Source organism: Rhinoderma darwinii, chromosome 1 (assembly GCF_050947455.1).
Source record: "Rhinoderma darwinii isolate aRhiDar2 chromosome 1, aRhiDar2.hap1, whole genome shotgun sequence".
Taxonomy (NCBI): Eukaryota; Metazoa; Chordata; class Amphibia; order Anura; family Rhinodermatidae; genus Rhinoderma; species Rhinoderma darwinii.
Window position 1 is genome coordinate 549,945,955 of NC_134687.1, and position 15,338 is coordinate 549,961,292.

At 44.8% G+C, this 15,338-nt stretch overlaps 1 protein-coding gene across 3 annotated transcripts in view; it reads right to left on the reverse strand.

Annotated features, from left to right (window-relative positions):
- The window catches only part of RASGRF2 (Ras protein specific guanine nucleotide releasing factor 2), a 296,181-nt gene extending 293,269 nt beyond the window's left edge, over positions 1 to 2,912 (reverse strand). For all 3 annotated transcript variants that reach the window (XM_075837752.1, XM_075837761.1, XM_075837744.1), the window contains exon 1: positions 1,663 to 2,912. In XM_075837752.1, the coding sequence (XP_075693867.1) occupies positions 1,663 to 1,938 (276 nt within the window). In that variant the 5' untranslated portion in view covers positions 1,939 to 2,912. The remainder of the gene's footprint in view (positions 1 to 1,662) is intronic.
- Between the last annotated feature and the right edge of the window lie 12,426 nt (positions 2,913 to 15,338).

The window sequence follows — 15,338 nt, forward strand, 5'->3', positions numbered from 1 at the left end:
GCGTTTTACGCTTCGAATCACGCCTGAAAAAATGGCTCCATTATGCCTCCAAACATCTGCCCATTGCTTACAATGGGATTTACGGTGTTCTGTTCCCACGAGGCTTAATTTTACGCGTCGCTGTCAAAATATGGCACGTAAAAAGACGCCCAGGAAAAAGAAGTGCCGGACACTTCTGGAGACGTTTTTGGAGCAGTTTTTCATTGACTCCATGGAAAAACAGCTCCAATAACGGCCGTGAAATACACAGCGAAAAACGCGAGTTGTTACAAAAACGTCTGAAAATCAGGAGCTATTTTCGCTTGAAAACAGCTCCGTATTTTCAGATGTTTTTTGCTAAGCGTGTGAACATACCCTTATGGTATATTTTGTACCATCACACTAATAGTTGACATTTCAGTAGCTTAGATTAATTCTATGGAATAATGTATCCATCAGAGTATATTATGTATTATTATAAGGACTTTAGAAATGATTGATGCAGTCCTAACAATATACAATGTCACTTCTGCTCTATTAGGGTGAATTCACATGTGGCTGATTAGTTGCAGAAATGTCTTCAACTCATGTGAATGGAACTTGCAGAAATCTATGTGCTTGCTGCAGAAACCACTCCATTCAGACCAATGAACGGATACTCAGTCAGTCTTCACAACAAATCTGCCATGTGTGAATACACCCGTAAGTCCTTTATTAGGTATAAAAAGTCTTTCGATTAGACACTTATGGAGGTTCAACCTTCACAGGTAAAGCATATCCACACAGGGAATAAAACCACTTGGTCACAGATATTATTTCATTGGGATTAGTCCGGCACATGATGTTCACCCCCCCCCCCATAAAATAAATCAGACGCTACAGACCATGTACTATAAAAGCAAATTCCAAGTTCTCTCACTTGTACTAGGTCCCGGTCAGTAACTTTTCGGAGAAGATTCTAATATGAGGTGTGTTTGTTTTTCTTCACAATAAGCCATTGAATACAGGCAGCATCACTACTCACATATATTTCACAGGGCACGTTCATGGACCATACCATACACTACAAAACTATACGAAGGGCCACCATCTGACCCCTGTAAAGTTGGCCACACATATGTTAGATTTTTGACCGATTGTCTGACTGTACCTATAACCGATAACATTACAACATTTAAACTACAACCAAAAGAACCACATGCCAAAGAGGAGAACGTAGAAAAACATCAGCCCTGTAAAACATTAGGGCTGGAATCACACCTGCAGGTTTTGTGGCAGTTTTTTTGTAGCCAAACACAGGATTCATAGGAGACATATCAATCTTTCCTTTAAACCTTTCCGTCTTTGGATCCACTCCTGTGTTTTGCGCAAAAAAACCAAAAACAAAATATTGGATAAAAAAAACATCCTCACAAAAACTGCATGTGTGACTGATTCCAGCCTTTATTGGGTGTTAATACCATAAACCTCAGGTTACCAGCAACAAAAACATCCACAACAAATTTGGACAGTGTTGGTTATTGGTCGTTTGCACAGAAAAAAAACTGGTAAACTTATTTTATGCAAAAAGAACATTCTAACCCTGAGCCGTTTCCAGTCTGCAGGAAAATGAATTTTTAACACTATAATTTAGAGTCATAACTTAGAACAGAGAAAAGTGCAACCGACCCGAATTCAATGTACCTGTTTCTCCATGGTCTCCTTTCCCCCACTGGCCACTATGGGTGGTGGGACCCTTTCACAACTGCATCCTTCCAACATGTACATCCCGGAGGGTCTCCCACTCTGCTCCGTCTCGAAATAGAACAGGACATTTTGGAATAAAGCAAACCACTTTTCATGCCATCTGCTGGTTTCCGTTGCCTTTTTGCTGAGAGTGCCCCTTTTGGTGCCCTCTTTACGGGCGACAAGGGCAAGGTACAGAGCATGCCCCTCATTGCAACGTACACTTTTCTGCATGATCCTGACCTTCAGGGCATACTTCCCCCAGTAGCGGGCACTGGGGAATGATACTGGGCGCACCGTGGCGCAATGACCCTTGCAGCTGGATGTCAGTTGGTATCAGCAATGACCATACACTCACCCTCTGGAATAGGATGTTGTGTCTCAGGGTCACTGAGTGAGTGAGTGAGTGAGTGAGTGAGTGAGTGAGTGCCACAAATATAGTGTGCACATGCGTCTATATAGTATCTAACATGACATGTGCTATTCCTATATATGCTGTGAACACTGCCCACTGCACATGGGCATGTTCTGGGGTTGGTGCAGTAGGTCCAGGTGTCAGGATAAGTCCAGGTCTCTGGTGCTGGCAGTGCAGTGTGGAGCTGGCAGGAGAGCGCTGCTCATGGTGCTTGTCTATGGATCAGCAGGTGCTTAGCACACAGATCCCATATGAAGAGGGTTGTAGAAGATGCAGAGGGTTGTAGAAGATGCAGAGGGTTGTAGAAGATGCAGAGGGTTGTAGGAGATGCAGAGGGTTGTAGGAGATGCAGAGGGTTGTAGAAGATGTAGAGCTGTAGGAGTAGTCGAGCTCTGCCTGGAGGTGGTCTGCCTTGGTTGTGATCCGGTTGTCACAGCTGCTCCTGAGCTCTCATTGCAGAATCCTGCTCTATGGAGAAGCAGCCACAAGTCTTCTGCTGAGATCCGGAGCTCCCTCTCATCCCACGTGTAGTGAGGCGCAAGGTCCCACTCCCAAACTTACTTCCTCCCCCCCACCCAGATCCACAGCACGGCTCCGGAGCTGCGCCTACAATGCGAGCAGGAGATGACAGGCGTCCAGCAGGGGGCGCCTTGCGTGAGGAGCAGTAATCGGCTTTAAGCGCAATTGTGGACACAGGATCCAGCCGCGTCCTCGACTCAGTCACTGCCCCTGTCACTGTCACTGATCTCTCCCGTGTGACTCCAGCCTCTCCGACCTGACAGTATAGATCCTGTCTGATAGTGTGCTCGCTCCGTGTGTGTATATGTATGTCTATATATATATATATATATATATATATATATATATATATATATATATACACACACATGCACACACCTGCTGCCTACACTCATCAAACTTCTAGTTACAGTTCTTTTTTTTTTTTATTGGATCCCATATTCAGATCTACAATGTGATATTGAGTGACTATTGGGACAGTACAGTCTTGTCTCCTGCCCAGCTCCTGACAACCGATACTGGAGTAATTGTTGCAGATTGCCCCTTCGGATTTGTGAATGCGTATTACAGTTTATTACATTAGTATTCTAGAAATCTCATCCACGCGCAGCAGAAAACGTTCATTCAGAAATTGACCTTTGGTGCGGATTTTTGTGTCAATTAATGCTGCGGAACGTGCATATTTGTTGTGAAATTCTACAACAGATGTTACAATCTTTGCTGCAGAAAAGCTGCGAATATGCAGCAAAAATCGCAAGTAGCACTTGAGGGCGTGTTCACACGTGGCAGATTTGTTGCAGACATTTCTGTAAATAAAAAAACATTGGATACTTGTGAATGGGTTTGTTTCAGTAGCAAATACATGGATTTCTGCAAGTCCCATTCAGATGAATAGGACATTCCAGAAATTTCTGCAACAAATCTGCCACGTGTGAATATACCCTAATTACGTCAGGCAGGCTTCATGCAATGAGATTGTCCCTCCAAATGAGACCAAAATCTCAATAAGTTATAATGATCGTCATGGTCGTCTGAGCATAATATAATTAATAGTTTCCAAAACCCCATAACCAGGTTTTCTTTACAGCTACAAGAATAGTGATAGCTGCTAACGCTACAGAAAAAGTCAGATCAAATATAGTCCCTTCCATCGAGATAGATCTAATTATACAGCGATTTGTGTTTATAGTCCCATTCTTTATCAGATGATTACGTGTTTAAAGAGTGTATCCATCTATTACACCATTTTACAGTATACACAGTGGTGTGACTACTGCTGTAGCAGCAATAGCGGCTGCTACGGAGCCCGCTGCATGAGGGGTCCCAGACCGCACACCATTACGGCCCCGCCTTTGCCCGGTGGCGCCACTAGCAGCTGCTATGGCTGCTACAGCGGTGGCGACACTGCATTCAATATTCAATATCGTCCTTAGGGCTTATTCAGATGAACGGGATATACGTCAGTGCAATGCGCGTGATTTTCACGCGCGACGCACGGACCTATATTAGTCTATGGGGCAGTGCAGACAGTTGCGTGATTTTTACGCAACGTGAGTCCGCTGCGAAAAAGTCACGACATGTCCGTTCTTTGGGCATATTTTGCGCATCACGCACCCATTGAAGTCAATGGGTGCGTGAAAATCACGCATGCCACACGGAAGCACTTCCGTGGGACGCACGTGATTCGCGCAACAGCTGTGAAAAGGATGAATGAAAACAGAAAAGCACCACGTGCTTTTCTGTTTACAAACATCCAAACGGAGTGTCATAATGATGGCGGCTGCGCGAAAAGCACGCAGCCGCGCATCATACGGGGCTGACACACGCTTGTGTGAATCCGGCCTTAGGATGCAGATACTACTGAACATTGGTAGCTCCCTGCTCTGTCATTTACTAAGCTACAGGCCATGTTCGGCCTGCAGCCTATCAGGATCCATCAACAGGCAAGTGTGATGACGTCGTGGGATCATGCCAGCCTACACAAGGATCCCTTCGGCGTTGAGGATGATATGGAGCAACTCCGTACGTCGTGGCGGGCTGTATGACAATCTACTGGGGGGCACTTTCTGCAAGGGAGGCTGTGTGTGGCACCCAGGGGAGGGGGGTCAATTCAAAAGTTTTCTATGGGGCCCAGTCTTTCCTAGTTATGTCAGGGTAAACTTACTTTTCCCTGTTATTTCACACCGAATAGCCACCTCTGTAAATTGGAAACTGAGGGCATGCGTGGAAGAAATATACCAGGTAGACAAATGTTGGTACCCTCAGTGAAGTAGGAAGTAAAAACTAAACTTTTATTGAACAAAGAATCACAAAAATCTCCTCCCAAGAAAGGTGGGACGTGCTCAAGCCCCATTGGCTCTATTCAGCTGTAAGTTCATCTGTACACTCCTCTTGCATTCCAGGGGCGGTGTCTTCCATAGGCGTGTTCCTCATACAGACTCCATTGTTCCATAGATTCAATTTCTTTGTGTAATGTAATGATCCCTGTCAGTTACGCCCCTGAGTTTACATATGGAATAAATCTAATAAAAAGATAACCGAAATAAATTGCATCGCCTTATTTTGCACTGACATTTACATCCTTTATTATAATCCAGAGCAGCGATCACAATTCTGCTAGTCGCCAGCCCTTTAACTAGGGGGGCCTGAGCAGGAAGTTTCCTTTGGGTGAGAACACTTGGAGTGGAAGCTGCACGCAGCTAAAACCATTGCTGTTTAAACCCCATCAGGACCGAGCCTATTTTGGCATTTAGGTCCGTAGGAATGTTTTATTTTTTGCATCGCCACGTTATTCAGCATGTGTATTTTGATTTTCACACTTTTACAAAATAAAACCACTTTTATGGAAAAAAAAATATGTAATATTTTTATTTTTATTTTACTGGGCAAGTTTTTTCGTAATAATTATACGATTTTTTTTTTTAGTCCCATCAGGGAAACGGGCATTTAACAACCCAATACAATAGTGGAGAACCAGGGAAACAGCCAATAACCCCTACTCTATTAAAGACCACCAGGGAAGCAACCATTAACGCCTTCACTACCCCAGACTATTACCAAAGTAAACAATAACACTTTCACTGCCCAAGACTAGGAAAATAAGAATTTGCCCTTCCACTAGCCTAGATTTCAGGGAAACATATATTAACCCCTTCACCACTTTAGACCACCAGAGACAAGGGTATTAAACCCTCCACTACCATAGGACTCATGGAAATGGGTGTTTTGTTAACCACTTAGGACCAGTCTATTATAGGCCCTAATAACCAAGCAGTTTTTTTTTTTTGTTTTTTTTTCGTTTTTCTATAGTCACATTCAAAGAGCTATAATTTTTTTATTTTTCCGTCGACATAGCAGTTTCAGGACTTGTTTTGCGGGATTAGTTGTACTTTTTTTTTAAATAAAACTTTTCAATTAATACAAACAGGTAAGAATGAAACAAAGCTTACGTATATAACAAAACTGAATATATACATTTCAGAGGTATCATAGGTATTACAAAGTATGATGTTGTAAAAGAGAAGAAAGATCCAAAGTGCATAACCTGGTAGTTCACATTCCGCCATTTGAAACAGGGTATACGTTTTGGAAAAATGTCTCAGTGAATTGCAGTACAATATTGACTCGAAGTCCACACATCCCATGCATTATCGAACACTCTTTTCTTATTCAAAGAAGAAGCGATCATGGACTCAAACCAGCAGTTATTATTCATTCCGTATAATTTCTGATAGGGAAGGGATTTTATCAGATTTCCAATATTTCGCAATTTTAGATCTTGCCACTATAATAACGTGTAAAATAACTGTTCTATGAGTACGGCCAAATTTATCAGCACTAATAGATAAAAGACTCAATGGGGCATTTAATATAATCGGATAACCGCATATAGAGGACAAAAATCTGCCAACTTTCCTCCATAACGCCAGAACGGAAGGGCATTCCCACCAAATGTGTATCATAGTTCCCATGTCGTTACATCTCCAACATTTCTTAGAAGCTTTATAATACCTATAAAGTTTGGAAGGTGTAAGGTACCATCTGTATAAAAGTTTTCTGGCAGTTTCAATGTGGTTAGTGCATCTAGAAATTGAGGAAATAGCTAAAAAAAGCCGAATTCAATTGATTATCAGAAAAGGTGATAGCAAGGTCTCGCTCCCATTTTTGTTTATAGATATACAGGTCATTTGGATAAGAGTCTAATATTAGTTTATAGCAATTGGATATATTGCCTTTGGAGGAGGAAGTAGACGAGTGAGTCTGAGGAGGGAAGGGGTAGGGATAAGGAGGAGATTGCATGCCTAATTTGCAAGTATTTATAAAAGTCATGCTTGTGTAATGTGTATAATTGAGCTAACTTTTCAAAAGACAAAATCAATTAGTCATTCCATAAATCAGACACGGTATGGAGACCATTGGACATCCTGGATGAAATATCAAGGTCCGGAATGAGAGCCATAAATAATGCAATACTGGATTTTCTATAGTCGGTAGAAAATAAACTATTTTTAGAAACTAAATTGTGCCATAAGTCCATGACTGCTCGTATAGTGGGATAAGTGGACCTCACAGGACTACCAAACAAAGAGGAAGCAGTAAGAGAGATCAATAGGGATGTCTTCCCCAAAAAGTAAGATTCAATAGATACCCATAATTTAGAGTCATCAAGTGCCCATAAAAATTTAAGTTGGTCGTGGATGGAAGCTCGATAGAATTGTAGGTGTGAGGGGCATCCCAAACCACCCTCTCGCAGGGTCCTATAGAGAATGTCTGTTTGACTCTTGGTTTGGTTTTCCCCCATATGAATTTCATTACCATAAATTGTAGTTTTATAATAAATTCATTGGGTACAAATATAGGAACATTCCTAAAAATGTAGAGTATTTTGGGGAGAGTTAACATTTTAGTTGCTGCAATTCTACCCAACTACGAAACACCATGATGTCTGTAATTATGTAAATCCTCAGGCCTCATGCACACGAACGTATGTTTTTCCTCCCGTAAATACTGGCGTAAATACGGGTCCTTGGTCACATGTATTCAACCCGTATTGCACCAGTATTTACGGACCCGTGCCCGTAAATACGGGTCCGGTGTCACCAGTATTCTACCCGTATTTACGGGCACGTTTTCGCTGCAAAATTGCACTGCACTAATCGGTAGCGCCTTCTCTCTATCAGTGCAGGATGGAGAGAAGGGACAGCCCTTTCCGTAGTAAAAGTAAAAGAAATTCATACTTACCCGGCCGTTGTCTTGGTGACGCGTCCCTCTTTCGACATCCAGCCCGACCTCCCTGGATGAAGCGGCAGTCCATGTGACCGTTGCAGCCTGTGATTGGCCTGGGATTGGCTGCAGCCAGGGGCGGATTACAATGAGGGCAATATGGGCAAGTGCCCGGGGCCCGAAGCTGGAAGGGGGCCCAGTTCGCCCCGGTTCTCCCTTACCGGCTTTTAAAATTACAGCGGGACCGCTCACTCAACCAGTGGCTATACACTACACTACGCACTACACAATAAAAAAGTTACTATAGTAACGGGAGCCGCGGCCCGTTACTATAGTAACTACAGTACTTACCTTCCTGTTTCCGGTGCGCAGCGCATGACGTCACCAACATCCTGAGTCAGGACATCCGCCGCGGCTGAAGAGCAGGGTAAGTTTGATACCCCTTCTGCTTGAAGCTGATGGCTTGGGGTCCGACTCCCAGGACCCCCGCCAATCACCTGTTTTGAAGGGGACGCAGCGCTCGTACGAGAGCTGGTGCTTCCCCTTCACTTGCTCACACTGAATCCATGTGGGCGATTCACAGTGTGAGCGAGTACGTGAAATGAAGGGGAAGCAGCTCTCGTACGAGTGCTGCGGCCCATTCAAAACAGGTGATTGGGGGGTCCCGGGAGACGGACCCCAAGCCATCAGCTATTGATGGCCTATCCTGAGGATAGGCCATCAATGTTTAGGGACTGCACAACCCCTTTAAGCCTAGAGGTCCCATGCAGGCTTAGAGGGCCCATGAGACAGGATCACAGATTGTGTGATGCTGTCTGCTGGGCCCTGTATCTAAGCCAATCACATGGTAGGCTTAGATACAAGGCCCATGTGTGATCCTGTCTGTTGGGCCCTGTATCTAAGCATCTTACATAAGCACATGGTAGGCTTAGATACATGGCCCATGTGTGATCCTGTCTGATGGACCCTGTATCTAAGCCTAACACATGTGTTGCTAATCGTTTTTTGTGTGTTTTCTTACAGGTTCGGCCGTTGGACTCCGTCGGATTCCAGGACTACTTCGATTACGGCGTTTTTATTATCAATAAAATGGTTAATGAGGGTTGTCTGGGTGGTTTTTATTTCAATCAAATATTTTTTGTTTCTTTGTTTGTTTTTTAAACTTTATTATTACGGCCTTAGTAATGGACGCCGGATGATTGACAGCGTCCATTACTAAGGCAAGGCTTAGTGTTAGCCGGTACAGAGGCTAACACTAACACCCATTATTACCCCGATACCCACCACCACCAGGGGTGTCGGGAAGAGCCGGGTACAATCCAGTATTATTAGGCTGGGAAAGGCCAAAAACTGTGGCCCTTCCCCCCTGGTAATGGTAACCTGCTGCTGCTTTCTTGTATCTGGCTGGTCATGAAAAATGGGGGGGACCCCGCCATATACAACAGCAGCAGCCTAGCATTACCAGGGGGGAAAGGGTCACTGTTTTTGGACTTTCCCAGGCTGATATTACCAGCCTGTGGCTGACCCGGTACCCGACCATCACTACAGATGGTTGGGTACTGATTCGTACCCGGCTCTTCCAGGTACCACTGGTGGCGGTGGGTACTGGGGTAATAATGGGGGTTAGTGTTAGCCTCTATGCCTGCTAACATTAAGCCTCGCCTTAGTAATGGATGTTGTCAGCCAGTAGCTATTAATAAGGCAGTAAAAGTAAAGTTTAAAAAAATACAAGGACATAGAAAAAATATTTTATTGAAATAAAAAAACAAACACAACCCTCATTAACCATTTTATTTAGAATAAAAAAACGCTGTCATTGAAGTAGTCCTCGAATCCGACGTAGTCCAACAACCGAACCTGTAAAATAACACAAACACACAAAAATAATTAGTAACACATAAAAAAGCAAAACAATTCTTATACTTACCTTTTCTGGGTCCAGCGCTGGAACCGCAATGTCAGGGAGCTGGTCCCTATATCTAATCCTATCATGTGTGATACTGTCTGTTGAGCTACTGTATCTAATCCTATCATGTGTGATACTGTGCTGAGCCACTGTATCTAAGCCTATCCATAGTTTGTAGGGTCATAGTGCTATAGATATGCTGTCTCCTATACACACACACATATTCAGGAGCACAGTGTATAGTACTATTATATTCAGGGGCGCAGTGTATAGTACTATTATATTCAGGAGTACAGTGTAAAGTACTATAATCATTGTATGATACTATTATAGTTAGAAGCATAGAGTGTGGCATCATGAGAATTTTATCTTCGTTTACAGGTGCGGAAATATTGGAAAAGTGAGGAGCCAAAGACATCTGAGCTGCAAACTGCAGAAATGGGCCGTGCCCGGGAGAAGTCATCATAGAGGTCTGGACCGGATGGAGAAGAAAAGAAAAGAGAAAAAGAACTAAAAAGAATCTGAGGTGTCTCCGGTGAGTCACTCAATATAAATGTTTATTCTACCTGTGACTGATCATTACTGTAGTCACTGTATGATCTGCAGCGAGATGACGGATGGTAGCATTCTTTTTGTTAAACAGCAACTCTCAGCATATCCCAACCATTGTTCAGGCTATACTGAGAGCTGTCGTTTTATGATGTACAAATTGATATGGCAGGGGTTTAACTGAATTTGCAAATGATCTCTGTACTGAACTGTATTTGTTCTGGTGCTGTATATATGTACTGAGCTTGGTTCTGGGGCTGTATATATGTACTGAGCTTGGTTCTAGTGCTGTATATATGTACTGAGCTTGGTTCTGGTGCTGTATATATGTACTGAGCTTGGTTCTGGGGCTGTACATATGTAGCAAAAAAGAGAAAGGATCCAGCGATGTGTGGTATAGGTGGGGGAAACTCCGTTCCCACTTTATTGGAAAAATAATCACACAGATAATAAAACAAAGTAAGGAGAGACACCAGGAGGGTGACAAGGTGGTCAAAAATGGCAAGAAATGAAGCCTATATATGTGCTGAGCTTGGTTCTGGGTATGTATATATTTACCTTCTCTTAAGGTAAAAGTATTTGTTAAATCTACTTTTACCTTAAGAGAAGGTAAATATATACAGTAAAAACTAAATCCAAAAAAACATGGAGGAATCTCTGTTTTTTCCAATTCACCCATTATATGGTACTTTACATGGTGCCAATAAAAACTATAATTCCTCCTGCAAAAAAAATAATCCTTCACACACCCCTCCTTTGACGTAAAAATAAAAAAGTTATAAAGCTCCTGACCACTTCAGTGTCTCAAAGTATTCTGCTTTCTTTCTTCTCTATGGCTCATTCCGCTTTTACAGCTAAATTAAAACCGTGCCAGGTCTGTGGCCGCCTAAACAGAAATCTGCAAATACATACAGTACAGCGTCCTCAGAGTTGGGGGGGGGCCCATGGTACCCTTAATCCGCCCCTGGCTGCAGCGGTCACATGGGATGAAACGTCATCCCAGGAGGCCGAACTGGAGGAAGAAGCAGGGAGTTCTGGGTAAGTATGAACGTCTTTTTTTTTTTACAGGTTGATCTATATTGTGATCGGTAGTTTCTGTCCAGGGTGCTGAAAGAGTTACTGCCGATCGTTTAACTCTTTCAGCACCCTGGACAGTGACTATCCCCTGACGTCGCCTAGCAACGCTCCCGTAATTACGGGTGCACACACGTAGTCACCCGTAATTACGGGAGCCCCATAGACTTCTATGGGCCTGCCCGTGCCGTAATTACGGCCTGAAATAGGACATGTTCTATATTTTCCAACGGCACGAGCATCTTCCCGTAAGCATATGGGGAGGTACCCGTGGCCAATAGAAGTTCATGGGCCCCTAAAAAGGTGCTGTAATTATGGCCCGTAATTATGGGCGTTTTTACGTTCGTGTGCATGGGGCCTCAGCAATTCTTTTATTTAAAGGTAGGTAGTTTTGGCCAAACAAATTAGATACTGGGAAAGATAGATTAACACCTAGGTATGGGAGAGCATCCTTCACCCATTTGAATGGGAACCTCGCTTGAAGACGTTGGATAGTCTTCGGTGCAAGACCCATATTAAGAATTTCAGATTTTGTTGTATTCATTTTGTAATAAGAGACATTACTGAAATCTGAAAGGACATTGTTTATTTCAGGAAGAGATATTAATGGGGAAGAGAAAATTATTATTACATTGTCTGCAAATAGACCTATACGGTGTTCATAGTTCCCTATGGTAATACCAGAAATCAAGCGAGAAATTCTGATTTTCTCAGCTAAGGGTTCCATTAGAAGGGCGAAAATTAAAGGGGAAATAGGGAACCCCTGAGTGGTTCCATTTGAGATGTCAAAGCGTGAGGATAATAAACCTGCTGTGTATACTGAGACAGATGGACTAGAATAGAGAGCTAAGATAGCTCTACCAATTGGGCCCACTATACCTATTTTATGCAAAACCGATTTTACGTTACCCCAGTGGATACTATCGAAGGCCTTCTCCGCATCAAGTGATAAGAGCAGAGAAGGAATGTTATGTGCTTCAGCAAAGTAGGGAAGATTGATTAGTCTCCTAGTACCATCAACTGTTTGCCTATTTTTAATAAAACCAACTCGGTCATTTTTAATCAAAGATGGTAGAATATCAACAAGCCTATTGCCTAAGACTTTACCGTCAATTTTTAAATCACTGTTCAACAAAGAGACTGGTCTAAAGTTTTCGGGCCTATTTGGGGATTTGCCAGGTGTCACGGAGGGTCTGTGGACCCACTGGGCCATACCGCCTTGGCGGTAAGGCAGCTGCACAACAGGACGCAGGTCAATGTCTATAGTCCGTATAGGGTACCTGTGGCAGCTAAGACAGTAGCAAGGCAGGCTCGGCTGGGACTAGGCAGCGGGCAGATGTCAGTCGTGGAGTAGCAGGACAGGCGTGGTATACAGCACAGCAACAGCTCCGCACAGCACTAGAACAGGATACAGGAACAAGGAACACTGGGAGGCAGGAAACACTAGGGGAAAAACAATAACGCTCAGGCATCGAACTAGGGGGCTGGACCCCTCTTATAGTCCACGGTACTCACGGATCAAAGTTCATGAACAAGGTCGGGTGCGCGCGCTGCCCTTTTAAGAGCGGGCACGAATGTGTGCATGCACCCTACAGGATCCGGCTGAGGTGAGTGGACACGAGCGCTGGCGTCTCCTGAGGAGGAGGCTGGGGCCAGCGCTTGCCGACTCGTGGCTGCGGCTATCAGGAGGGGAACGGAGCTGACAGCCCGCAGTCACGGACATTACAGTATCCCCCCTCTTACGCCCCCTCTTCTTGGGACCAGAGCGAGAGAGAAACTTCTTCAGAAGAGCAGGAGCATTGAGGTTCTCCTCTGGCTCCCAAGACCTTTCTTCAGGACCAAATCCCCTCCAATCCACCAAATAAAAGGACTTTCCTCCCACTTTTTTGGTGTCTAGGATCTCTTGAACCTCAAAGGTGTCTGAAGGGCCGCTGGAGGCAACCACAAGGCTAAGAGTCTTGGTTTAGCGGTTCAGGACCACCGGCTTCAGGAGGGATACATGGAAGGAGTTGGGGATCTTGAGGGTAGGAGGCAGCCGAAGCTTATAGGCGACAGGGTTGATCGGTTGTAGGATCTCGAATGGTCTGAGGAACCTGGGAGCAAACTTGCATGACATCACCCTGAGTCGAATGTTCCTGGAGGACAGTCAGACCTTTGTGCCAGGAAGAAACTGAGGAGGTTCTCTTCTCCTTGTGTCCGCCATACGGTCAACTATACGGTCAACTGCCAGCAGGATGGAGGATCGAGTCTGCTGCCAAATCTGTAGAAAGTCCCTAAAGGATGTGTCATCAGCTTGTACCTCAGACGAATCAGGAACCGGGACAGGTATTCGTGGGTGTTGGCCAAGGACAATGAAGAATGGTGTGTTCATTGTGGACTCGCTGGTATGATTATTGTAGGAGAATTCAGCCCACAGAAGCAACTGCACCCAGTCATCATGCTGCCTAGAGAAGAAATGACGCAGGTAGTTCTCCAAGATCTGATTGTTCCTCTCGACCTGACCATTGGACTGAGGATGGTATGCTGAGGAAAAGTCCAACTTCACACCTAGGAGTCCGCAGAGGGCTCTCCAGAACCTCGAGGTGAACTGAACTCCCCGATCAGACACAATATACTGCGGCAAGCCGTGCAGGCGGAAGATGTGTTGGATAAACAGCTTGGCCAGTTGAGGAGCAGACGGAAGACCGGTCAGAGGAACGAAGTGGGCAATTTTCGAAAATCAATCCACCACCACCCAGACAGTACTGCATCCGGCAGAGAGAGGCAAGTCAGTAATAAAGTCCATAGCGATATGCTGCCAGGGAACATCGGGCACAGGCAATGGCTGGAGCAGGCCAGCAGGTCTGGAGTGAGCGACCTTGTTAGCTGCAAACACAGAGCAGGAGGAAACAAAGTCCATAACATCTTTGGGCAGCGTGGGCCACCAGAAATGACGGGCAATCAGATCCCGGGTCTTACGGGTCCCCGCGTGACCTGCCAGTCTAGAGGCGTGTCCCCAGCGGAGGACTCTCCTTCGGTCAGCCATGCGCACAAAAGTCCTCCCTGGAGGAATGTCCCCAACTTGCAGTGGATTGACTGAGACAATACAGGATGGGTCGATAATGTTCGGTGGCATCTCCATGGTGTCTTCTGTCTCAAAACTGGACAAGGCATCGGCCCTCACATTCTTGTCAGCCGGGCGATAATGGAGCTCAAACTGGAACCTGGCAAAGAACAGTGACAACCTGGCCTGACGAGGATTCAGCCGTTGGGCTATCTGGAGGTAGGTGAGGTTCTTGTGGTCCGTAAAAATAAGGATGGGGTGAGCTGCGCCCTCTAGTAGATGTCTCCACTCCTCGAGAGCCAATTTGATGGCCAGTAACTCCCGATCCCCAATCGAGTAGTTGCGCTCTGCGGAAGAGAAAAGCTTAGAGAAATATCCACATACCCTAGACTTACCCTTGGAACCTGTCTGGAACAGGAGTGCACCAGCACCGACAAAATAGGCGTCCACCTCCAACGAGAACTGTAGGGATACGTCTGGATGGAGGATAGAGGCTGACGTGAAGGCATTCTTCAGGCTATTGAAGGCGGACTCTACCTCAGGAGTCCACACCTTCATGCCCTTCTTGGTGAAGTTAGAGATAGGAGATGTCAATGAAGAGAAGTTTGGGATGAACTGTCTGTAAAAATTGGCGAATTCCAAAAAGCGCTGTATGGCCCTCAAGCCTTGAGGACGTGGCCATTCCAGGATGGACTACCTTTTCAGGATCCATCTTGAGACCTCTATTCGAGATGATGTAGCCCAGGAAGGGTAGAGCATCATTTCTCCAACTTGGCGTACAGATGATTCTCCCTTAACCGCAGCAAGACCTGACAGACATGTTTCTGATGAGTCATAGGATCTGGAGAAAAAAAACAAGATATCAAGATAGACTACTACACAAACATAGAGGAGGTCACGGAAAA